This window comes from Gallus gallus, chromosome 7 (assembly GCF_016699485.2).
Source record: "Gallus gallus isolate bGalGal1 chromosome 7, bGalGal1.mat.broiler.GRCg7b, whole genome shotgun sequence".
Taxonomy (NCBI): Eukaryota; Metazoa; Chordata; class Aves; order Galliformes; family Phasianidae; genus Gallus; species Gallus gallus.
The window spans coordinates 9,320,693-9,345,771 of record NC_052538.1 but is presented as its reverse complement, the minus strand read 5'-3'; the positions used below and the strand labels follow the sequence as shown (position 1 = coordinate 9,345,771).

Below are 25,079 nucleotides of genomic sequence, written 5' to 3'. Positions count from 1 at the left end.
ACAGATTGTAACCAGATTGTTCCTAAGTACTGTAGAACTTAAAGGTGTTTTTCTAGTATTGTAATGTTCCTTAAGCATAGAAAATGTATTGTAAACATATAAGCCAGTCTTTATAATATGTGTCATTTTCTTAATGTGAAATTTACTAAAAGCTAAGGAGTAATTCCTGTATTCCAAGAAGAAAAAAGTTATGCTGTTTTGTTTCCTAATATGTCATTGATGTCTCCCTGTATTGTTCTGTAGCATTAAAAAAAAAAACAGAATCAAACAGATAAAAGCCCTGTTGAACTATGTCTGTGAACGATAGTTTACTATTATAGTAGTGAGAAGAAATATTTTGATATAGAGAAATAAGAGCAATATAAGGAAAAAAATCCTTATGCCTTCGACTAAACCTGCAGCTACCTAACTTGTAAAAATTTCCTCAGGCACTAGAGGATTTTCTGGAACAGAATAATAGACAGATAGAGGACATTGTCACCTTGGTGCGAGGAAAGCTGTCTAAGCAGAATCGTGTGACGCTTGGAGCACTTGTTGTGCTTGATGTTCATGCTAGGGATGTTCTTGCATCTCTAGTAAGCAAGAAAATCAAAGATGAGAATGATTTTGAATGGCTAAGTCAGCTAAGATACTACTGGGAGGTAAGTGAGACCTCTCAATCCTATTAGAAGGTAATTTCTGTCACAGCTTTTCAATTTCTGCATGCTTGCTGACACAGAGAATAGTTACTGTCATATGATAATTTCTGCTGATAAGAACATAACTTTAACTGATAAGTCTGTGGATTGTTAACTAAAATGTCCAGTAATCAAATACAAATGTTTTTTAATTAAAATCACTTACTCATCATGGCTGAATCTCAGAATGTTGGCTGAATCTGCAGGAGAGATTGCTGTTGTTCACTCAAACGCGATCTAGTTTTATTTTTAACACTATTTGTTGTTATTTCTGAAGAATAAAAAATATTTTAGGGATGACAACTAAAGATTTTAATCTGATGTCAATATTATTTTATTTATGTATTTCTTGGAAAAAAATAGCAACGTTTATACTGTGTGGTGGTAATATACAATGTATGTGCATTTGTCAGGACAAGATTTCCCATATTACAGAAGACATTGCACCTAAAATTAAAATGTATTGTATTGCCATATTAGACTTATCAAGTTGACTACAAATTCAGCTATTGGCCATTGGAGCTCCTGGAGCAAGTCTAGTGAAGGGCTGCTAAAATATCTCTGATAAGAGGAATGGCTGAAGGAATTGGGCCTGTTCAGCTCAGAGAAGGCTCAGGGAGACCTGATCAATGTATACAAGTATCTGAAAGGAGGATGACAAGAGGATGGGGCCAGACTGTCCTCAGTGGCTCAATAATAGGATGAGAGGAAATGGGCAGAAACTGAAACACAGGAAATTCTGACTGAACACGAGGAAAATGCTCTTTATTGTGAGGATAACTGAGCTGTAGAACAGGTTGCCCAGAGAGACTGTTGACTGTCCTACTCTGGAGATATTTAAAAGCTGTCTGGATACAAGCCTGCTTAGTGTGCTCTAGGGGACTGAAAAGGGAGGTTGGTTTAGAATGGTAGACTAAAGATCCCTTCCAACTTCAACCAATTCTGAGATAGAATTACTTCTGTTTCTGTTTTAGAAAGACCTTCATCTTTCTAAGTAGCTAAATAAGATCGTTTTACTCAGCAATGTGGTTAGTAGGATTTTTTTCTAGATAGAAGTTAATGGAAAAATGGATTTATGTTCATGCTTTACTACCTATTAGATGGTGATATTTTTGTTGAATTGAATCACAAGCTGTCTGAGAACAATGTATCAATTGTTTTAAAAGTGTTGTGCTCATTTACAAATTTGAGGAATAGTATGTCGGTTTTTTTCTCTTTTTGTAATCATTTCATCTAGAAAGTCAATGCCTTATTTTCTTAGGAAGGACATCTTCAAACAAGAATGATCAATGCTGGACTGAGATATGGATATGAATATCTTGGCAATACACCTAGGCTGGTTATTACTCCACTTACAGACAGATGCTACAGGTAAAAGCACTTGTTACTAAATCTTCTGTGCTTGCAAGAAACAACTTAGTTGAGATATTTTAGTCCTGAAATGGGTGCGTCCAGGCTTATATTTTTGATGTTGAGGAATGGATAGTAAGCTATGTGGTTTTTTTATTTGTTCGTTTTTTTAAAAAACTTTTAGTAAACTTCAAACATGACTGTGTATTTGTAGACTACATCTACCAGGAGCACACAAGCTGTACAACCTGAGGAAAGTATGGACATGAAACAAGTTTTTAAGAGTTTCTGATAGAAGTTGGAGCAGCTAGAAAAATAGCATAAAATTGGTACAATTTTTTTTTTTCTTTTTCTACTATTTTCTTTTCAGGACACTATTTGGTGCACTACATCTGCATCTTGGAGGTGCCCCTGAAGGTCCTGCAGGAACTGGAAAAACAGAAACAACAAAAGATTTAGCAAAGGCTGTAGCTAAGCAGTGTGTGGTTTTCAATTGTTCTGATGGATTGGATTACATCGCATTAGGAAAATTCTTTAAGGTTTGGAAGAGTCTTGAGGGTCATATTTTACATTATATGAAAATCTTTTATTTGCTTTGTTAATTGAAATGTAACTTCTTCCACTTCTAGGCCAGTATATAATACTACTATTGTGCGTATAGGTCTGTCTTCTCCCTAAGAATCCACCTGAAATATCAAAATGTTTTTTCTGTGCTTTAAAAATGAAACATACCATAATGATTTAATTTGTTCAATATAGACAACATAGATGCTGTTTAAATGAGTACATTTTTAGTAGCTGATTGCAAACTTAGGGGGTTTGGGATTTAATTTAAACTCTAAATAAACTAGTAAGAACAATTGTATTAAACAAATCAAGTGTATTTATGTTGGCATTGGCATGAGTAGACAGCTCCGTATTATGAAAATATTATATTAATATTATATATAAAATATTATGAATACTATCTGTGCCATTCCAAACAGTGTCCTATTCCTAACTGGAATGCTACAAAAATAGAGCAGTTAGGCTTTTCTCTTTGGCATTATTCTTCCCATTTGTGTTAAGCGGCAGAACCACATGGCATGGCTTCAAAATTCAACGTGAGAGAAATTCAAACAAATAAGCAAAACATTCTTTTTTTTTCCTGTAAAACAATTAAACTAAAATTCTGTGTCTTAGATAGGAATTTTGGAGCAACCACTACCTAATCACAAGATTCTGTCTAGACACTATATGTACAGCAGAGACAGTACAGTGACATTTAGGGAACACATAGCAAAAAAGAACTATAGATTAATGAGAACTGTAGGAAAAGAGAACTGCTCTTTGGTTATAATTTGAGTAACATGTCTTGCTGTAATATGTTGTTAAAAGACAGTCATTTTTGTTCATATTGTAAAGAAAATGGTTAATTTTGGCCCTGCAGAATTCATTATGTTGCCTGTTGCCATTGTGACCCCCTGTCATGCATAGACATGAAAGAAAAGAATAAGTAGGTTTTTTGGAGGCCTGTTTAGAGGTGAAATCTCCCCCTTGTCCATTTCCAAAATGCTGACATTAAAGGTAAAATATGCAAAATGTATGTATTTGGTAGCACTTTGCTTATGACAGAAGAAACAGGATTCCAGTTTTCATGGTACAAGTTTTTTGTCTTTCTTTTCCCCAAGCAAACTTATTAAATTTCTGTAATTCTTTCTGATGATTTCTTCTATCTGGAGTGAGTTTGATTAGACCTTAGTGCCCTAAATCATGAATATAAGTTCTGTCATTGCATGTTAAATCTTTTTCTCATTACTGAATTGTTTTGGTCAGCATTGGTATGTTCAAAATAAATGAATACCAATCAATCTGATGTCTGTCTTGTCCAGGGTTTGCTATCTTGTGGAGCGTGGGCTTGCTTTGATGAATTCAACAGGATTGATTTGGAAGTGCTTTCTGTGGTTGCTCAGCAGATTTTTACTATCCAAAGAGGTAAACTGTTATTTTAACTATAACTTTGTTAAAAAGGTAAAAAAAAAAAAAAAAAAAAAAAAAGTCTAGCAATGACAGATTTTTTTTTTCCTCTACAGGCATTAATTCAGGATCTGATATATTAGTATTCGAAGGAACTGAATTGAAGCTTAACCCTACATGTGCTGTCTTCATTACCATGAATCCTGGTTATGCTGGGCGCTCAGAGCTTCCAGACAATCTTAAGGTATTGTAACATTTGGCATTTTAATCTTTTTAATAGTTAACACAGAAAGTGGGGAAAAAAAAAAAAAAAAAAACCTTTTTGTCAAATAAAAAAAATTAAGAATATTTAATATCAATTACCTTCAGGTCTTCTAAACTGTTTTTTATATTACACTAGTGTAAAAACAATCTCTGGAAGAAAAGTTATTAAAGAAAATTAGACTTAACAATAGAAGTAAGCTAAATTTAAATATGTTGGGAAATTGTTGAGTGATTTAAGGTCTATCAGTCAGTCAAGATTAAAAAAACCCAACTGATTAAAAACATAAACCAACAAAAGCTTAATTTTCTTTACTGTGTGCCTGAAAGTTCAGAAAGTAAAAGGAAAACTTTATAGTTTATAAAAAGTAAGTAATATCTTAATGCTGAATAAAAAATTGATCTTTGACTAATTTCTTTTTATTTCTGACAAAGAACCAACATAACATCTGATGGGACTTGCAGTGTTTTTAATGTTAGAGATTTCTGTCTTCTGTAAGTTCATATTTGAGTGATTGTTACAAGAGTGCTGCATCCTTTCTTACCCTTTAAATACTGTTGTCATACGTCCATAGCAAGAAAAGAAATCTGAGCACAGATATTGATAAATTGATAATGTACAACCTTGTGTGAATATTTCTCAGAACTGTTTGGGAAGTTTACTCATTAACACATACTATGAATAGAAGGTTCAAAAACATTAATTCTATAAATGAAAAAGAATAATTTGGAAAACTGGTTGATGAATTATGAAAAGCAACAAAACTTTTATCTGTTTGATAATATTCTGATACTTGTTTGGTTAAAGTATGGTAAAATTGGAGCACTGGCTATAGCTAAACGGTGCTAGTAGATGAGTCTGAAAGCAGCACCTCATTTATAGTACTTGAATTGCACTCCCCTATTCCTTCTAAATCTTGTGGCATTTTGTGTGTTTTAAGTTTTTATTGTTAATCCTGAGTGAAGAAGAACTATAAGCTTGAATTGTCATAATTGTAAAGTATTGCTGAATAGTTATGGAAAACCGTTAAACATATTACAGCGTAGTCATAATAATGGTAGTTAACTTTAATTGACTCCTGCTTTATTAAGGAAACGATGGAAACATAGTATTTTATGTAATTGCAGAAAAAGTTCCATATAATGAAGTGTAATTTTTTCTGATGTGATTTTTTTTTGTTTATGTATTTAATAGGCTCTCTTTAGAACAGTAGCTATGATGGTTCCTGATTATGCCATGATTGCAGAGATAGTTCTGTATTCTTGTGGTTTTGTTTCTGCACGACCTCTGTCTGTAAAAATTGTAGCTACGTACCGTCTGTGTTCTGAGCAGTTGTCGTCCCAGCACCATTATGATTATGGGATGAGAGCTGTGAAGTCAGTACTTACTGCTGCTGGCAACCTGAAGGTAAATGATTTCTTAAATTTTTTTTGTTACCCAGAAACTTACTCAGTAGTGTAGCTCTTTCATAATAAAAGGTACACAATTCTGTATAATGACAAGTACACACTCAGCGATGCACATTAAAATGAAAAGGGTATGTTTTTAGGGTGCAAGCCGACAGAATGCAAGAAGTTCATGGGCTGATCACCAGCTATCTCTGTATGGCAAGTCCATTAAGTGTGCTTAATTCTTTCAAGAATTCTAGTTCAATGCAGATTTAGTGAATTGTATTTGGCATGTTGGCCACTGCTTTGCATTATTTTTTTTACACCCTTAGATGTTTTTGCCATAAAATGTTAACACTTTCCAATAGCTCACTGGCTAGTCTGCCAAATGTATGTGACTCCAATTTCTCACCACTCTTTAAGAAAAACCATTTAGGATACAGTATTTTATTTTGATGTGCATTGTGAATGAATGACATCAAAGTCCTCCTTTTCCCCTCCCCCCCTCCCCCCCCCCCCAAAACAAAACAAAACAAAACAAAACAAAAAAATCAATGCACTACCAGCAAAACAAACCAAAGCAAAAAAGTAAATGAGCTGTATATCATGGCAAAAAGATGCATATCTCTTGCTGGTGGACATACCTCTACGCAAGCTTTTAGACTTTCCATTTTGAAGGCCAATGGTTTACCTCAAAGCAGGGAAAATTATTCTTTTTATGAAGAAAATAAATACATATTATAAAGCAAGAATTCAATAGTTTAGGAAAAAATACAGTTTGTAATAATACCCATAACTGTGCATAAAATAAAATTCAGTTGGCATGAATATAAAAAGCCACTGTAAACACCCTGATATCAAAGTATAAACATAAATCCAGAATGTATCTTACTGTTTGTGGGACTGAACTTGCCAAAAATAATTACAGAGATGCACAACAGGAACTATGTTCTATAAAATAGGCGTTTAACATTGGCTTTCCAAAACTATAGAAATAATGTAACACTATTTAATATCTTTTTTAGCTGAAATATCCAATGGAAGATGAAGAAATTTTGCTACTTAGATCCATTACAGATGTCAACCTGCCTAAATTCTTGTCTCATGATTTACCACTTTTTGAGGTAAAAAAACAAACAAACATATTTTCAGTAATGTTTAAAAAAACTTGTTAAAAATGCTAATTATTATATAACAGATTTATCAGAGTAATAGTCCAAATACTTCAATCTAGCCCTTTATTATTTTTAAACAGTTTTAACTGTTCCTTCATAGCAAATACATTGACTATACGGGTCTACTGTTTATATTTCTGTTAACTAGTTTTTGGTTTTTGAGAGAGAAAGGATAAAGCTTTTTCTGCTTTCTAAAAGCAGGTTTTGTAAACTAGTTTGATAGAAGCTGATCCATTAGGTAATTAATCCTTTACTACATACACACATAAACATGAAAAAGGCTCATTATTTCACAATTTCATTATTTCAAATATCAATAATAAATTAAGAAGTTTTAGCTCAGAAAAGATTATGTGACATTCATAATTATTTTGCTTTAATCAAAATAGATATTAGTTTGCCTAAATTTTAAAGGACAAAGGATTGGTTGCAGGAGTTTCCAAACCAAATGACAGTGGAAGTAACTCTACTTTTCAATTAATTGTTTGAATAGGGTATTACCTCTGATTTGTTTCCTGGTGTGAAGCTGCCAAAACCAGACTACAATGACCTGTTGGAAGCCATCAAAACAAACTGTGTTGCTATGAATTTGCAAATGACTGATGTATTTACTATGAAGATCCTGCAGATATATGAGATGATGATTGTGCGTCATGGCTTTATGATAGTTGGAGAGCCTTTTGGAGGAAAAACTTGTGCGTATCGAGTTCTGGCAGGAGCACTGGGGGACATATGCGAGAAGGTATGTAGACACATTTTATAAATATTTCTTGTGAAATCTATTTTCCAACAAACTTTATAAAAATATTTTTGCATTTGTACAAAATACAGAATTTTCCCTAGGGATCTCTAGGGAAGCATATCGGAAAACTGAAAAGAATTTGATTGAGAAGCTGTACTTTCAAACTCACATAAGATTCATTCCTATAGTGGCTTTTACCCACCTAATGTAAGATTTGTTCAGTATTACATGTCATCTTTAATCACAAGGAGACAAGAAAAGAATCAGTTGAAGTTAATAAAAAATAAAATTAGATATCTGTGTGTGGCTGAAGTAAAAACAAAACACAACAATACAAAACAAACTTCTTTGTAGTGGTGTTTTGATGTCAATCTCAGAAATTTACCAAAACACTCACAATTATTTAAACTTTGTTAAACGTGGGATAAATGAGACAAAGACAGTGCTTGACCTGTTTTCATCCCTGCTAGTGTAAGGATTGGTTTTGGGCATCTTGACTGACTGCCTAATGTCTTATTCACTAACATTTAAATTAAATAAAATCCATTTTTAGATATTAAGCCACTGTTCAGTATTAAAATTATACTTCCAGCTACACATGATAAAGTTGAGAGAATTGTCTTTATGCATGTATAAACCATCTTTGAAATGTAATATTTATGATATCTTTCCTTCTCTAACCTGATGAAAGTTTTATGAAGATTAAATATATGTGTAAAATTAAAAATAGAACATATGATATAACAAATGATTAATGTTAACACTTCTGTACCTATAGGGGCTGATGGAAGAAAACAAAGTTCAGATCACAGTTTTAAATCCCAAATCCATAACAATGGGTCAGCTATATGGACAATTTGATCCAGTTTCACATGAATGGTCAGATGGCATCCTAGCAGTGAGTTTCAGAGCATTTGCTTCTTCCCAAGTAAGTGCGAACAGGATTAAAGTATTGTTGGAAATGACCTTTCAATACATGCATTTAGGACTTCAGTTCTATGCTGTGTTCACAACAAGCGTAGGATTCATAAGCTTAACTATTTGAATGCAGAGACTACAGGTTGTTTTAGTTCTGCTTTGCTACATGCACGTGACTTTCTGGGTGCTGGTAAATTAAGATTTGTGTTTCAGAAACCCTTATGTAAAAACAAATTTTGTTGTTGTTCTTTGCATCTATTAGAGATAAATGAATATTTAATCTTTATACTACATAGTACTTTCTTATTTTGTCTGGTTTGGAATGAAATCTTCAATATTTATGTATATGGTAATTTTGATGTTAGTTTTGATGTTAATTTTGGATGAAACTGCTTTCTGAGCATGGCTTATGTCTGAACTTCCATTAAAGTCCACGGAAACATTTTGACTGAGTATAATAAAAGAAGGCTGAGAGAGATGGGGCTGTTCAACCTGGAGAAGAGAAGGCTCCAGGGAGACCTGAGAGTGGCCTTCCAGGATCTGAAGGGGTGGCTTTAAGAAGGAAGGGGACAGACTCTTTAGCAGGGTCTGTTGAGATAGTATATGGGGAAATGGTCTCATGCTAAAAGAGAGGAGATTTAGACTGGATATAAGGAAGAAGGTTTTTACAGTGAGGGTGGTGAGTCTCTGGAAGAGGTTGCCCAGAGAGGTGGTGGATGCCCCATCCTTGGAGACACACAAAGTCAGTCTGAACCAGGTTCTGAGCAGCCTGACCTAGTAAGTGTATGTGTTCGTGTTCATTGCAGGGGAGTTGGAGTAATGACATTGAAGGGTCCCTACCTATTCAAGCAGTTTTGTGATTCTACATATCTATGTGACAATTACTTGAGTTTTTGCTAGTGACTGTAGCATCTGACACTTAACCACTATAAACTTCAGTGAGCTAATAGTGTTTTGAAGTTAACTGATGTGAAGTTCGCTGTCTCTAATAGTGTTTACAGAACCGCAAAAGTGATTTGTATTTTGTTGCATAAGAAATACTATGACTATTTAATACCCTATGTAATACGCTATTTAAAACCTCTGACTATTTAATTATCTGCTAGAATACCATATTCCTTAAGTTAGGCCTATTGAATTCCATGGTGAATGTGGAGTATGTATTACTGATGGTTTGTATTTGTTGTATTAATAGTTATATTTTGTCCTAGGTATTTGAATGTGTTGTAGTTTGACTGAAGCAATCTACTGCTTTGCAAGTATAACTGAAAGTTTCTAGTAAAAAATATTAACCCTTTGTAGCTATCTACCATATATGCTTCAAAGTAATACACCCAAATTGTGAATATAGATTGCATGTGTGATTTCAGAAACTGTTTATGAATACAGCTTTGTACTTAGAATGTTTTTTAATTTTTTTTTGGTAGAAAAATTTTAGCGCTAAAATATTTCTTTTGCAGTGAACATAATAATAATAAAAATATCTGTGGAGTTTATTTTTTATTTATTTTTCTTTCTTTTCACCAGACCCCAGATAGGAAGTGGCTAATTTTTGACGGACCAGTGGATGCAGTATGGATTGAGAATATGAATACTGTGCTTGATGATAATAAAAAGTTGTGCCTTATGAGTGGAGAGATCATCACAATGACACAGCAAATGAGCCTTATTTTTGAACCAATGGATTTAGAAGTTGCTTCTCCTGCTACTGTAAGTACCTGGATTTCAATTACTCATTACAATTATCTTTCATTATGGAGGGTAAAGTGAAGATCTTAATTTTTTACCATTAAATATACCTAACTGAGAAAAATAATTGTTTATTTGATGTTTGTTTAATGTTAAAGACATTACATCTTGGTTTTCTTCTCCAAATTTTTTGTAATCTCATAGTATGATGTGAGAGATTATGTGTGTACTTCCAAGGACCCTATAACTATTTGGAGCATTATCATTGCAAATGCTTGATAAGAAAATGTTATAAATGTGCAGAACTTTAATCTGACACATTCTGATAGAATCAATGTTCACTGTATTTATGGTAGTTGTCAATCTCTGTTATAGCTGTTTTTTTCTGATGGTATTTTGTGGAATGCAAAATTTTCCTCCTGAATATGAGGTTCAGGTAATAATAATATAAAGAGAACAAATATCTGCATAGTCATACTGGAAAGGAGAGTTTTTACTTTAAACTGATAGAAAATTTAATTTAAAATTAAGTGCTGGGCAACCAAGTGGTCAGTTCACCACTGTTGACCTTAACATTGGGAACTAATTCTGTTGAAGAGGAAAATCTCATTAAGATGATGTCTCCCTTTTGCTCAAGGATAAAGATTGGTTTGATCTTGACCATACATCTCACGGCTAACAGAACATCACTGTACATTTCATACCATCTTAGAATCGTAGAATTACAGAATCAAAAAGGTTGAAAAAGACCTCCAAGGTCATCCAGTCCAACTGTCTACCTATCACCAATGTTTCCCACTAAACCACATCCCTCGGTACAACAGCTACATGTTTCTTGAATGCCTCCAGGGATGGTGACTCCATCACCTCCCTGGGCGTTATCTTCCCATTCTCTTCTAATAATCCTAGAAGTTGTATACTGTAATGTTTAATGTTACTTTCATTTAGTTAGAAAAAAAGACTATGGAGATCACACAATATAACATGTACCTGTTCATTTACTTCTAGGTTTCAAGGTGTGGTATGATCTATATGGAGCCCCATATGTTAGGCTGGAGACCACTGATGATGTCTTGGCTAAATACAATGCATTCAGGAATCAGCTCTGCTCATAAAGAATTTATAGTAGGCCTGTTTGATTCAATGGCTCCTCTCTGTCTTGAGTTTATTAGGAAACACACAAAGGTGAGGTAAAGAGCTTTTCTGAAAAGCACAGAGCATATGAACTATTTTTACTTCCAAGGAATAGATCATTTTAGTATGACAATATCAATTTATTTTTATTTTTCATAATTGCCGTTAAGATGAAGTCTTGTGAGCAAGATGTTCACGGGATTAACCTGCTTCTGAATGTACTTCAGGCATAAAAGCAAAAAAGTGAAAAACAACAAACAAGATAAAACCAGAAAGCCCAACCAGTCTAATTTCAACGAGTAAAACATACCTGCAGTCAAGAGTATTTCTTCTTTCTTTTCAGGAACTATCTCCTACTTCAGATACAAACTTAATTCAGTCTCTAATGAATCTGATGGACTGCATGATGGATGAATTTGCAGATGAAGCCAAAGTTAAAGCTATGAATGACCATGATATTTTTTCCTGGCTTGAGGTAGGCAGCATGTTCAACATAAAGAATCGGCACCTTCAATTTGGGATTTAGTGGGACGGATTTCACGTGTATATATATATATATATATACACACACACCTATATTTGGTCATCATAATAGGCATTTTGTAAAGTCCAATTAAGAAAATACTATTACCTGCATAATACATGTGTAATAACAGGGTTAACAAACATATTGCTTTACAGGGTATGTCCTCTGAGTAAGGGAAATATAACATTGTTTCGGAGTAAAAGACAGTTTATGTTTGAATTTGAATTTTCTCACGATGAGGGCTTTGCGCTGAGTAGGTCAGGGATTTTGCTGCACAGCAAAGGAGGTCAGATGCTGATAGTCAGCATAAATGGTGTTCTGTTTTACTAGAATCATGGTCCCAAGCTTTATACATAAAATTAAGTTGGTCAAGCATTATTCTCTTGTGATCTCTGGCCAAAAAAAAAAAAAAAAAAAAAAAAAAAAAAAAAAAAAAAAAAAAGTCTTAGTGAATAAGAGATTTGTAATTTACAGTTACTGAATTTGTTTCTTCTCCAACTGTAGGGTATTTTTTTATTTTCACTGACATGGTCTGTAGGAGCTAGCTGTAAGGAAGATGATCGTCTGAAATTTGACAAAGTTGTTCGAGAAATGCTTAAAGGACCAATTAGTGAGGAGACAAGAGAGCAATATAAATTGTTGAGTAGTGTAGATCAACATGCTTCGAAGTCATTCACAGTGCCATTTCCAGCAGAAGGAACCATCTATGATTATCGGTTTGTCAAAAAGGTGAGGTTTGCAAAAGAAGATGTAGCCCCTCGAAGGTTACACTGTCAAGTAATTTTTAATGAATATTAGAAGGTGTGTATTATTACTATATTTTTTTCCTTTGTTCTTCTATATGCCTCTGTCACAGAATAGGCTGGATGTTCTTCCTTCTAAGCCAGTGTAAGGTCCACTGTTCTGTCTGTGACTTAGAGTACCAAGGCCTGTCTTTTCAGCTACTGTAGTAATTGCCTGTTGTAGAGAAGTAGTTAGCAGAAAATCTACTTCTGTGCCTTCTCATTTGTCCCTTTTCCCTGAGACTAAGATGTGAATCTATGATATGTCTCTCCCAGATGAGAAGTGCATAAACTTTATCTAGTAAGCTCCAGAAACTCCAAAATAAAATAAATGCACCCATTTTGAATTTGTTAGTCCTGTAAATTCTTGTTGCTGTACAATGAGAATTACAGCGAGAAATGTCTAGATTTCAGCTTGTGCACTATGCCTGCATATTGCTGAGAAAAGTGAGATTTCAATCAGTTGTGAAAACTTTATGTCTTCTGATAATAATCTATGAAAACATGTTCTTCCTTACTTAAGGAGAGAGCAGTCTCTAGGAATTTCATGACTTCTAACTCAAGATTGATATTTTGGGGGGTAGGATAGGACATAAAGTGTTTTTTAGGGCTATTTACAATTATATTCTCCCCTTGCATTAATTTTCTTTCTTTTTTTTTTTTTTTGACATATTTTAAAGACTCCTGTAGTAGAGTGATCTAAAGGAAGAGGCTTGGCTGTGGCACTTCAGCACTAAAATTGATTTGTCCACAAATTCCATAGTTTGAGGTGTTCATGATGAGTAAGGAGTCTGCAAAAGCAATGACTTTTTGTGATTGAATTTATACAATAATTTCTTTTATGTACAAATTCATTGTTTTTAATTACATGTATTTTTTCCATTGTATATGTAATATGTTTATTGATCTCAAAGTTAAGGTAAAAAACTTGTATTTCAGTAATTCATGAAGTCAGTAATTCAGTAGTCGCGCACTTGAGGCACTGGCACAGTGTTTCTATGTAAGTAGTCCGAATTGACAGCACTGCACTGTACCATAGTTAAATACAAATATTTGTATTATGTGAACATATATATATATTTATAGTACTGAAACCTGTAAAACTATTTTAAATACTTTTTAAAATTAGCTGATAACTCTATCCATTAACTCATAGAACTTCAATATTTCTATTTGTTTTGGTTTTATTCTGCTCCTTCCTCTCTATCATTAATATTAGACTTTCATATTAATTAAAATAGGGAGAAGGAATTTGGGAACCTTGGGTGGAAACGCTCAAATCAGCTCCTCCTATACCTCAGGATGTGACGTTTAATGAAATAATAGTGCCAACTCTGGATACAGTTCGATATATGTCTTTGATGGAGTTGTTGACAGTGCATCAAAAGCCTTCTATGTTTGTGGGGCCAACAGGAACTGGAAAAAGTACCTATATCACTGTAAGTACTTTTAAAAGAGAGGTTAGAGATTATTGAAAGGGGTTAGATGAGGAGTGAATTGATGATATTGTATATAAAAAGAGAATGAGACATGATTTTTTTTGATATTATGAAATTAAATTATGGGCACCCAAAAAAGCAGTTAGGTAGGTGTGGTATTTTTTTCTTATTTTATCTTTATTTTTCTTCACACTTACAGACTAGATTCATAAGGAGGCCTCAAACATCCATTGAAAAAAGCCACTAATACCATGTAAACGAGACTCTTCAATTTGATTCCTGTATTGATTTACTTTAAGTTGTGCTCGTATGCCACACATAGTTGGCATGGTCCACAGAGACAGTGATGTACAAAAGACTAATCACTAATTCATCCAATCGAAACAACAATAAAGAAATATTTATGTTCTAGAGTTAGAAGCAGCAAAAATATGTGCTGCTGTTATTGTGGAAAAGTTTAGGAGGTAATAATCTCTTATCACATCCCACTATGCCAATTCCATGGTTTGGTAAACAGTGGAGAACAAGAATTTTGTCACTGAAAGAAATCTGAAGGCAAAAAATTAGAAGCAGTATTAATAAAGAATTCATTATAGAAACAGACCATAGTGAGAAGGGAAATCAGCTTGCCAAAATTGTCCCAGGCAGTTTTCTTTAAAAAATGAGTTGGCTGTATCTGTTCATTACAATAAAAAACATCCGCATGTTAAAAAGTAAAAATTAAGAAATTATATCAAAATAATCGTGTTCTTTTTATAGAATGCCAAATACTCTTTATATCCTTGTCCACGAGAGAAAATAAAAATGGATTGCAAATAATGCTGATAATCAGATTAGACTGAATGAAGTTTTTGCTGGTATGCAATTTCTGCTATTTCCAAAACCAATTGTTTTTGGCAAAATGCTAATACTTGTTTCAGAATTTTTAAGCTAAAGAAAGAAGAAAAAGGATAGTTTTTTTCTAAGTATTTTAACAACAGTACATATGACATAGTTAAGAATTCTAATGTATGACATGAAGAAGTTTAGATAACTTAATCTTCAGATAGATCAGACAGATACTGTGGGTTAAATCCCGATACTATCAATCTGTCTGGGAGACTATTAAAGCTTAGTAAGTAATGGAACTGTAGCAATATAATGGTCCTGCTGTTGAGGAAATTAGGGAAATTTCCAAATCAGCTTTTTTCATTGTATTCCATCTAGATCCGTGATAAAGTATACTTTATTTTTGAGGAAAAAAAGAGTTTAACTCAGTGGAGATATAACGAAGTCATTACTGCATTTTTAACTGAGACTCTCTAAATAATTCATAAGAGAGAAACCTGTCCTCCATCATGTCTTTTTGCAGAGAGTTTTCCTTTTGTTGATTCATGCCATCAACACAAACCCTGTGTACAATCATTTTGCAGAGAGAAAGTCTTGAAAGTTATATAAGTGGATAAATAAGTTTCAAGTTTTTGAGGCTGTTATTTTCTCTTCCTTTTGTATCATTAAATTAACTATATTAAATTAAGTTACTGAGTAAGTATTATGTAACCTACTTCAATTTTTAAGTTACTATTCTGAAATAATTTAAAAAAAAGAAAAAGATTGAGTGGAACAAGATCTGCTCACAGAAAATGTTCCAGAAATACACACAACAGATATACAATAAATCAAAAACAAAGCATTTATTTATAGTGAAGAATAGTTTTTATTATCCAGTTCATTTTGGGAGTAGTAATTAAGAATGTGGTCTTTCTTGGGAGTTCAGTATTGATAAAAAGACTGAAAGAAATATGATCATTGAGTTACATTGCGCTCCAGTTTTTGTATATTGTCACTGTTATGCTTTCATGCAGAAGTTCATTGTTTTCATTCAAAAGTAGAAATTATATGTTCTTCCTGCTAAAAAGATTGCCAGGTCCAAAAACTCCAACATCTGTTGATAAGACATTAAGAAAGTCACTAGAGACGTTAATTTATATGCAGTAATGCTCTGTAGCAATGTCTGAAAAGGTGACCTCCAACCCTGTGATTTTACCTATGTGTGGATAAGAAATGAGTCCCATCCAGTCACACTTTAGAAGGGTGACTTTGATTCATATTTCCTCTGGAGATTACGTTTAAACTAATAAAAAAGAGACTTTGGAAGATAGCTAGCATTATAAAATAAGATCAATCTTGACCATAAAACTTATTTTTACATTTTTTTCCTATGCCCTTTGAAAGAAATATTCCTGGGTACTCTTCAAAACTAAGCATAAGTGTTTTGACCTATATCTGCTTCAGTATTTTTTGGTTTGGGCTAGTCGAAGCTTTATAAATCAACTCCTAATGATATGATGAAGTTTTTTGCTTGTGCAAAATACTAACATACTTGAATTTGTATAATACACTGGGCATGTTTTGGTTTGGATTCTTTTTTAGAATCCGTGAAAGTATCTATAATGTGAAGTAGAAATTTTTCTCTGACAAATTAAATTCACTGTTATTTCAAACACTGTTTTTTCTGATGAAATATGACTGAAGTGTTGTCTTAGAGATAAGTTACTACTTTCTCACTGTAAATGAAATAAAAATGGTAAAAATTGTTATTTGCTAGATTGCCTTAAAATTTGTCTACATATGTATCTTAACTTTCTCCTCAATTCTTCCAGAATTTCCTTTTAAATAATTTGAATAAAGAAGTCTACAAGCCACTGCTCATTAACTTTTCAGCACAAACTACGGCAGCTCAGACTCAGAATATTATAATGTCTAAGCTGGATAAAAGGAGAAAAGGAATTTTTGGGCCTCCTTTGGGGAAAAGAATGGTAATTGATGTATTTCTGTATGCGAGTGTTTAAAGGCAAACAAATATATGAATGTGTTATTTTTGCAACTGATTGCAACAAATATCAGGAAAGGTTGATAAACCCCTAGTTCTAGTTTTTCTCATTTACGCGCATGAGTTTCCAATCTCGTTTCTCTCTTTAACTAGTAATATGCATCTAATATTAGTCAACTGAAAAAATGATATCCTACAGATATGATATGAACAACAGTGAACAGCATTGCATACTTCCCCCTCCATATTTTGTGATATTGTGTTTTAGATAAGAGTTCTGTACGGATAAGGTGCTGCTGACAGCGTTATAACTCTTGAGTATTGTGGTTTTTGAGTTCTATGTAAATCTAATAGTGGAATTACCAAAGGTTTGTCAGTAGTTCTAGATCTGGATTTTTTGTTATGAGGACAATAAGAAGCTTGTTCACCCCTGTTGCTTATTTGCGTGGACATCTGTGAAGAGATACTCAGACAGAACTCTGGAGTGAAAAAAAAATGGATATAGAAACTCAGATAGGTTTCCATTCAAAGCCATCTCAGTTTCTTGCTCAGATTACAATTCTAAATAAGAAAAAGGCCCGTGATTTAACCTGTTTTCCTTTTGACCAAATTTCATCTCCATATCAATTAAAGAAAGAGAAGAAAAAGGTATGAAAGGCATAAATGCATTTCTGGGACTTGCATTATTTGAATTAGGTTAACTGTATGAAGATGCTTCTAGTGGCATATGCTTTATGAAATTTTCATGGCTCTTCTTGACTCCTGAATCTTTACAGGAGAAGACACATAAGTGGCACAGAAGGATTAAGTAGCAAGTACTATTTTGCCTTTTTTTATTAAATGCTCTCAGATACACGAAAAGAAATACAGATTCTCTCTCCTCTATAAGTATGTTTTGGAACGTCTTTAGAATTGGCATGGTTTCTTTTGTAGCTTTTTGTTTTTGTTTAACTTGGCAGCAAATCCAGTAAGAACTTTGTCATGATTCTCAAAAGATTGTACTTGTGTACTATTCCAATTCAACAAAAACAGTAAATACAAAATTCCTTTGTTTTCCTTTTTCAGGTTGTATTTGTAGATGATGTTAACATGCCAGCCCGAGAGGTCTATGGTGCTCAACCTCCTGTTGAGTTACTACGACAGTGGTTAGATCACTGGAATTGGTATGACCTTAAAGACTGCTCAATGATAAAACTTGTAGATATTCAGATTGTCTGTGCAATGGGACCACCGGGTAAGAGATGTATACTATACATTTTTTTCCTCTGTTTCCTTGGTTTTCAAATGCTAAATGCTTACTGCTTAAGTTTTGGCCTTTCTGGCTATGGATAGGACTCAGGGAATGTTTTCCTTGTAGGAAATATGAACAGTGGTCAAATTAAAGTAGTTGAGGAGTAGGAAAGTGACTACACAAGCCTAACAGGAGGAAACATTGCTTTGCAGGAAGACAGGAGTTTATCTGAACAGTATTTTTGAAAAATCTTTTGGGCTAATGAAGCCTTGTTTGAAACTTAAAAAAAAAAAAAAAAAAAAAAAAAGCACTAAGTTGAGGTCTGCAGCAGATAAACCTTACTTTACTTAGCAAACAAATGAAGTAATCACATGATGTCAGGAGATCATCTTTCTCATAGCCTGTGTAGATAAAGATTATATATATGTAATGTACTCCAACAGTAATGCCTCCTATTTATTTCTATGGAAAATACAACAGATGCAAAGAGCACAGTAGCACTGATATAGGAAATTCTCAGGTACAAAATACTGCTGTTCAACGCAGTCACTGCCATTATCTATGCATTTTTGGCAGCAATGAGCAAGAGCCTGTATGCTCATTAAAAAAATCTGCATCAGCATATGACAGGCTGTCACCGTTGCTGAAATGCACCACCCACCACTTCACTGTGCTCACATCCATCCACTGTTTGGTTACCATAAATGTTCTGTAAGCATCAATGAATGTCAATGGGTGCAATTTTTTTTCTGCATATGTTTGGTGACATACCATTGCTTCACATGCTCTTCCACATCAGATGCCATTGTCAGACTGCCCCTCTGCTCTCATCTGTTGCATTGCAACAAAATGTAGTGGAATATTGGTTGGCAGATTCAGCCTCTACTGCCATACCACCAATATCTGCCACTGCTGTTGTGGGGTAACGTAATAAAATGGGAGTCAGTACGTCAAGAAAAGTCCCTTAGCTGCAGCTGCGCACTCTGCCATCTCCCCCCATCCTCTTTAGGATTTTTTTTCATCATGTCATATGATATGGAATATTCTCTGGCCAGTTTAGGTCAGCTATCTTGGTTCTATCCCCTCTCAACTTCTCGTGTGCCTGCAGCCTCCCTCACTAGTAGGACAGTGTGAGAAGCTGAGAAACTGAAATGTCCTTGGCTCTGTGCAGCACTTTTCAGCAACAACTAAAACACTGTTATGTACTCAACAATATTTTTTTTTCTCCTGAAGCCAAAAAATAGCATTATACCAAACACTATGAGGAACAAGAGAAAATCAACTCCCAGCTGATACCAGAACAGAAGTGTTCATCCAGAGTTCAAAGCACTTTATCTAAATGATCAGTCTGTGGAGCTGAACAGAGGGAAACTGTGAAAGAAAAGCCCAAATCAATTGCATATTTTACTTTTTAAAAAATATTTTTTACTTAGGCCAAATCTTGGAGGCACTTTTTCTGTAAAACCTTCCTTTGTTCCCATCTCAGGCTTTTTTACGTGGGGATACATTCAAAATCAAGAATATACATGTAAAGTTTATGATAAAAACTTTCTCCTGCAACAGAAGTGTGGTTAAAATAACTTCAAGTCTATCTATCTATAACTTGACCATTTCAGTCTTTATTTTGCATGCTATCTATTACAAGAGAACACCGTCAATATTTTTACTGCCTTGTTGCTTTCAGTAAGCTTGTGACACAATGCAGTACTTTTCGTTGTGGCACTGCTAGTTGAATGAAAGATAAATATTAAAAAAAATATTGCTAGGCTTTTACTGTTTTACTCTCTCTTTTTTTTTTTTTTTTGTTATTTACAATAGTAGTGCTTTCTAATACTTAGGTGGTGGTCGAAACCCAGTAACACCACGATTCTTGCGACACTTCAATAAAATTACCATTAATGAGTTTGATGATGAATCCATGTACACAATATTTTCTAGAATCTTAGACTGGCATCTGACTATATGGTAAGAGACCTTTTTGTATGAAGAAAAGTCAAAATAATTTAATTATGTTACTGGGAAATTTGAAAGATATGTCTGTAGGAACTTTCTGTTGTAAAGAAATGAACATCTTTTATATCCTGTGCTTTTTGTGGTATTCATTACTCCAACTGAACTAATGATCATGCTAAAATAGTGAAGGAGTTATTCTTCTGAAGTTCTCAACGAAGTTCTAGATTAGCTGAAGCTAACTATGTTAGTTGAGATATTTCTGTAGTACAGTATTCTTCGATGTATAAATAGAATTTGATTAGTAATCGTTCAAAGAACAGAAGCAGAATCTATTCTTAAATTTCCTGTGGTTTGAGAAGGTTTATTATTTCTTCAGCCTTTCACTGCTGCATAATTTTAAATTGTATTAGTAGATTTTAAAAATATTTTTATTGATTCAACTTCCATTATTCTATCCATTTTAACAGCTAAGTCCCAGAAAATTGTAATATCCTGTTTCTAGACTAGGTTTATGCTTGACAGCTTCTGACCCTTTGAGAGTGAGATAGAAGGAAGATGGCAAGGGCTATTAGACCAACTTTTCTGTTGCTGTTGTTAGTTGTAAAAATGTAGGGGGGAGGAAGGGTATAATTGCTTATTTCTGATGTGGGCAATTTTTCCAGCGTGTACCGTGGTTGCTAGATTTGATAGACAAGTTTAATCTTTCAATCTAGTAAGGGAACTAATATTTTTAAAACTGCCCATGGGAAAGTATAACTCTGTTCTGTGCTGGTGACACCTCACCTGGAGTACTGTGTCCAGATGTAGGGTCCTCAGCATAGGAGAGATGGGGGCCTGTTGGAGCACATCTACGGGAGTGCAGGAGAAATGATCTGAGGGATGGAACACCTCCCCTGCGAAGACAGACTGAGAGAGCTAGGACTGTTAGCCTGGAGAAGGGAACTTTCTGCAGCGAGATGTAATAGTGGCCTTCCAGCATCTGAATGGGGGCTTTAAGAAGGAAGGGGACAGACTCTTTAGCAGGGTCTGTTGAGATAGTATATGGGGAAATGGTCTCAAGCTAAGAGAGAGGAGATTTAGACTGGATATAAGGAAGAAGGTTTTTACAATGAGGGTGGTGAGTCCCTGAAAGAGGTTGCCCAGAGAGGTGGTGGATGCCCCACCCTTGGAGATCAGATGTCAAGGTTGAGATCAAAGAGCTCAAGGTCAGTCTGAACCAGGATCTGAGCACCCTGATCTAGTGTATGTGTCCCCGTTCATTGCAGGGGAGTTGGACTAGATGACCTTTAAGGGTCCCTTGCAGCACAAATCATGATTTTATGATTATGGAAGTAGAGTTTTAAAACTGGCATGGGCTCAGGAGTAAATCTAAGTGTGCATATATTGTATTGTTTGTTAACTACTACCTTTTATACCTTATCAGTTATACCTTTCCACCACAATATGTTGAATTGATTCCACAAATTATTAATGGAACCATGCGTATATATAAAGAAGCTATGAAGAATCTACTTCCTACCCCAGCTAAATCACACTATCTGTTCAATCTCCGTGATTTTTCACGTGTTATTCAAGGTGTTTGCCTGTCAAGGCCTGATACAACAGAATCTACAGGAATGATAAAACGTCTCTGGGTTCATGAGGTAAATCACATAATGCTAAGAAATTATTATATTTAAAATTCAGACTCGACTGTTAATGTTTTTATGATATCATTTCCTATTGCCTAGCAGCTGTAAATTGCTATCACATTCATGAGACCAGGTTTTCTTTATTCTGTATGGACAGACTTATTCAAGTATGTCCAGGTGGATACTGGTGACAAGTAGTGTCCCTCAAGGGTCACCCTGGGACTGGTGCTCATCAACATCTTCATCTGTGCACCCTCAGCAAGTTTGCAGACAGCAGCAATCTGAATGGTGCAGTTGATATTACAGAAGGAAGGGATGTCACCCGGAGGCACGTGGACATGTGTGAAGAGGCTTAACGAGGCCAAGTGCAGGATGTAGCATTTGGGTTAGGGAAGTCCCAGATATATGTACAGACTGGGAGAAGAACTTCAGGAGAGCAGCCCTGCCAAGAACAATGTAGCGGTCCTGGTGGATGAAGTGCTGGATGTGAACCAGTAGTGCTATGTGCCTTCTTGTAGCCCAGAAGGCCAAAAGAAGGGTGGCCAGCAGCAGAAGAGAGATGATTGTCCTCCTCTACTCTGCCCTTGTGAGGCCCCTTCTGGAGTATTGCATCCAAGTGTGGAGTCCTCACCTCAGGATAGATGTGGAGCTTCTGGAATGGGTCTAGAGGAGGGCCACAAAAATGATCAGAAGGCTGGAACACCTCTTCTATGAAGACAGGCTGAGGGATTTGAGCTTATTCAGTCTGGATAAGGGAAGGCTGTGGGGAGACCTCATTGCAGCCTTCCAGTATTTAGAGGAAGATTATGAACAGAAGGGAAATGAACTTTTTATATGGGTAGACAGTGATACGACAAGGGACAATGGTTTAAACAAGAGAGGAGAGGTGCAGATTAAATGTCAGGGGGAAATTTTTCACTGAGAGTGTGGTGAAGTGCTGGAACAGATTGCTCAGAGAAGTTGCGGATGCTCCATCCCTGAAGGTTTTCAAGGCCAGGTTGGATGGGACCCTGAACAACCTGATCTAGTGCCTGATTTAGTGGTTGGAAACCCTGCCCCCCCCTGTGGCATGGGGGTTGGAACTTTGAGGTCCCTTCCAACCCAAACCATTCTGTGGTTCTATGCAAATATGAGTCATATCTGTAGACATGGTGATTGTTGATTCACTTCCATGTGATTATGTGGACTCAGGTTGCTGCTTTGAATCCTTACACAGTCCTTTCCATTTCTTCTCTCCTTCCTCCCCACAAAAAGACAAATCAGTTGTGAAAAGAACAGCAAGTAGTCCTGGTTCTCTGGAAATTTGAGTGATCTTAAGTTTGATCCCTATTTTATTACTATTATTGTTTTTTCTTCTGGTCTTCCTTTAGAAGAAACTCCCTATCTTTCTGCCTTCAGCAAATGCTTCCCATCAGTTATAGTAGGATGGACACCTTAGAGGAGCTCAAGTGAAGCATCCCTTCTTTCTTTTTTTATTTTTCCTCTGGAATTAAAGGAAAGCAAGGTTGTTTGTAACTGTTGCTTTTAAAATATTTGGCAGTAATGATGGAAGACATCTTTGTTATTCAGCCCATCAACTACCCTTCCTCAAAGCAGGATCACATACTGGAAGGAGCAATAGCTAATTTTGAAGAAGCTTTTCTAGAAGCTTCTTACAGTTCTCTAAGTACAAATACGACCCACTCCAGGCAATCCGTTCCTGTTCTTCACCATCCTTTTCATTAAAAAGATTTACTATTATCCAATTGTAGTCTTCTTTCCCGAAATACAAACCCATAACTTGTCCAATCTTTCTGTAACAGAAAGATCAGAACACTCCCTTCCTCTGCAACAGCGTTTTTTATATTTATATATTAATCAATACATAGTATTTATTAGAATATGCATAGCGAATGCGTATGTACATATATTTCCACACAGATCTCTACTTAATTCCAGGACAGTAATATTGGGCTTGACTGTTCCCATTGATTCTAAATATCTACTTTCTTCTATGTATTGAAGTTTAAGATTATTTATATTCTGATTTTTTTTCTGATTTGTATTTGGCTTATCTTTATTAAAATAAATATAAATTCAGCAGCAGAAACAACTACTAAAATTTAACTATTTTGATCATACAGGTCCTTAGAGTATATTATGATCGCTTGGTCGATAATCCTGATCGGGCTTGGCTTGTTGGATTTATCCAAGAAGTTGTGAATAAAGACTTGCATGAAGACTTTCATGAACTTTTTCAGGATCTGGACTCCAATAATGATGGCAGAGTGGAGGAAGATGACTTACGTACCTTAATGTTTTGTGATTTTCATGACCCTAAAAGAGACGACACTAAATATAGAGAGATCACTGATGCAGATCAGCTGAGATTAGTTGTGGAGAGTCACCTTGAAGAGTTTAATAACTTAAGCAAAAAGCCAATGCAGCTAGTCTTGTTCCAATTTGCTATAGAACATATTTGTAGAATTTCCCGTATTCTGAAACAGCCTCGTAGCCATGCCCTCCTTGTTGGTGTTGGAGGTAGTGGTCGACAGTCTCTTACTCGATTAGCAGCCCATATGGCTGAGTATAATCTTTTCCAGGTTGAAATAACTAAAAGTTATGGTATCAATGAATGGCACAAAGACTTAAAAGACATACTAAGAAAATCTACGGAAGCAGAAATGCAGGGAGTTTTCTTGTTCACCGACACACAGATAAAAAAAGAGTCATTCTTAGAAGACATTAACAACTTACTAAATGCAGGTGAAGTGCCAAACCTTTTTGCAGTAGATGAGAAACAAGAAATTTGTGAACAAATGCGTCAAATAGATCGCCAGAGGGACAGGACAAAACAAACTGATGGTAGTCCTATAGCTCTGTTTAACATGTTTGTTGATTGCTGCCGAAATCAGCTTCATATAGTATTGGCAATGAGTCCAATTGGAGATGCTTTCCGTAATCGCCTTCGTAAATTTCCTGCTCTTGTCAACTGCTGCACACTAGACTGGTTTCAGGTAAAAAAAAAAAGTATTTGTTTGGCTTGTTTTTCTAATGCAAATGCAGTAGAAACATGAGTTCAATCTTTTTTTTTTTTTTTTCCCCCCAAGTAATTCTGATTAAGATAGCAGTGAAAAATACCTTGGATTTTTTTAGTGTCATGCTTCAAATTGTTTATACAATTAGAATAAACCTGACTGTAATAAAAGCTAATATAGGAAGAATACAAAATCATCAAGAAAATAAATGTCTGATTGTGGTATAGGACTATAACTGAATGAACGTAGTACTGTAGACATAATAGATTTAAAAATGAATTGTTTTCTATTATTACAAGGGCTACCAGAATCTGTGTTCAAAAAAAAAAAAAAAAAAAAAAAAAAAAAAAAGTTTGGAACTGTAATCTCTGTAAAAAATAAAAGAAAATGGCAAACA

The 25,079-nt window shown here is 34.8% G+C and overlaps 1 protein-coding gene across 2 annotated transcripts in view; it reads left to right on the top strand.

Moving 5' to 3' along the window:
- Positions 1-25,079, top strand: part of DNAH7 (dynein axonemal heavy chain 7) — a 104,233-nt gene that overhangs the window by 36,794 nt on the left and 42,360 nt on the right. For both annotated transcript variants that reach the window (XM_003641574.6, XM_040703590.1), the window contains 19 exons: positions 429-641; positions 1,939-2,048; positions 2,398-2,566; positions 3,899-4,001; positions 4,100-4,227; positions 5,440-5,652; positions 6,659-6,757; positions 7,302-7,550; positions 8,329-8,478; positions 9,996-10,178; positions 11,166-11,342; positions 11,635-11,766; positions 12,322-12,546; positions 13,841-14,038; positions 16,681-16,836; positions 17,916-18,084; positions 19,920-20,046; positions 21,458-21,677; positions 23,789-24,661. In XM_003641574.6, the coding sequence (XP_003641622.2) occupies positions 429-641; positions 1,939-2,048; positions 2,398-2,566; positions 3,899-4,001; positions 4,100-4,227; positions 5,440-5,652; positions 6,659-6,757; positions 7,302-7,550; positions 8,329-8,478; positions 9,996-10,178; positions 11,166-11,342; positions 11,635-11,766; positions 12,322-12,546; positions 13,841-14,038; positions 16,681-16,836; positions 17,916-18,084; positions 19,920-20,046; positions 21,458-21,677; positions 23,789-24,661 (3,894 nt within the window). The remainder of the gene's footprint in view (positions 1-428; positions 642-1,938; positions 2,049-2,397; positions 2,567-3,898; positions 4,002-4,099; positions 4,228-5,439; positions 5,653-6,658; positions 6,758-7,301; positions 7,551-8,328; positions 8,479-9,995; positions 10,179-11,165; positions 11,343-11,634; positions 11,767-12,321; positions 12,547-13,840; positions 14,039-16,680; positions 16,837-17,915; positions 18,085-19,919; positions 20,047-21,457; positions 21,678-23,788; positions 24,662-25,079) is intronic.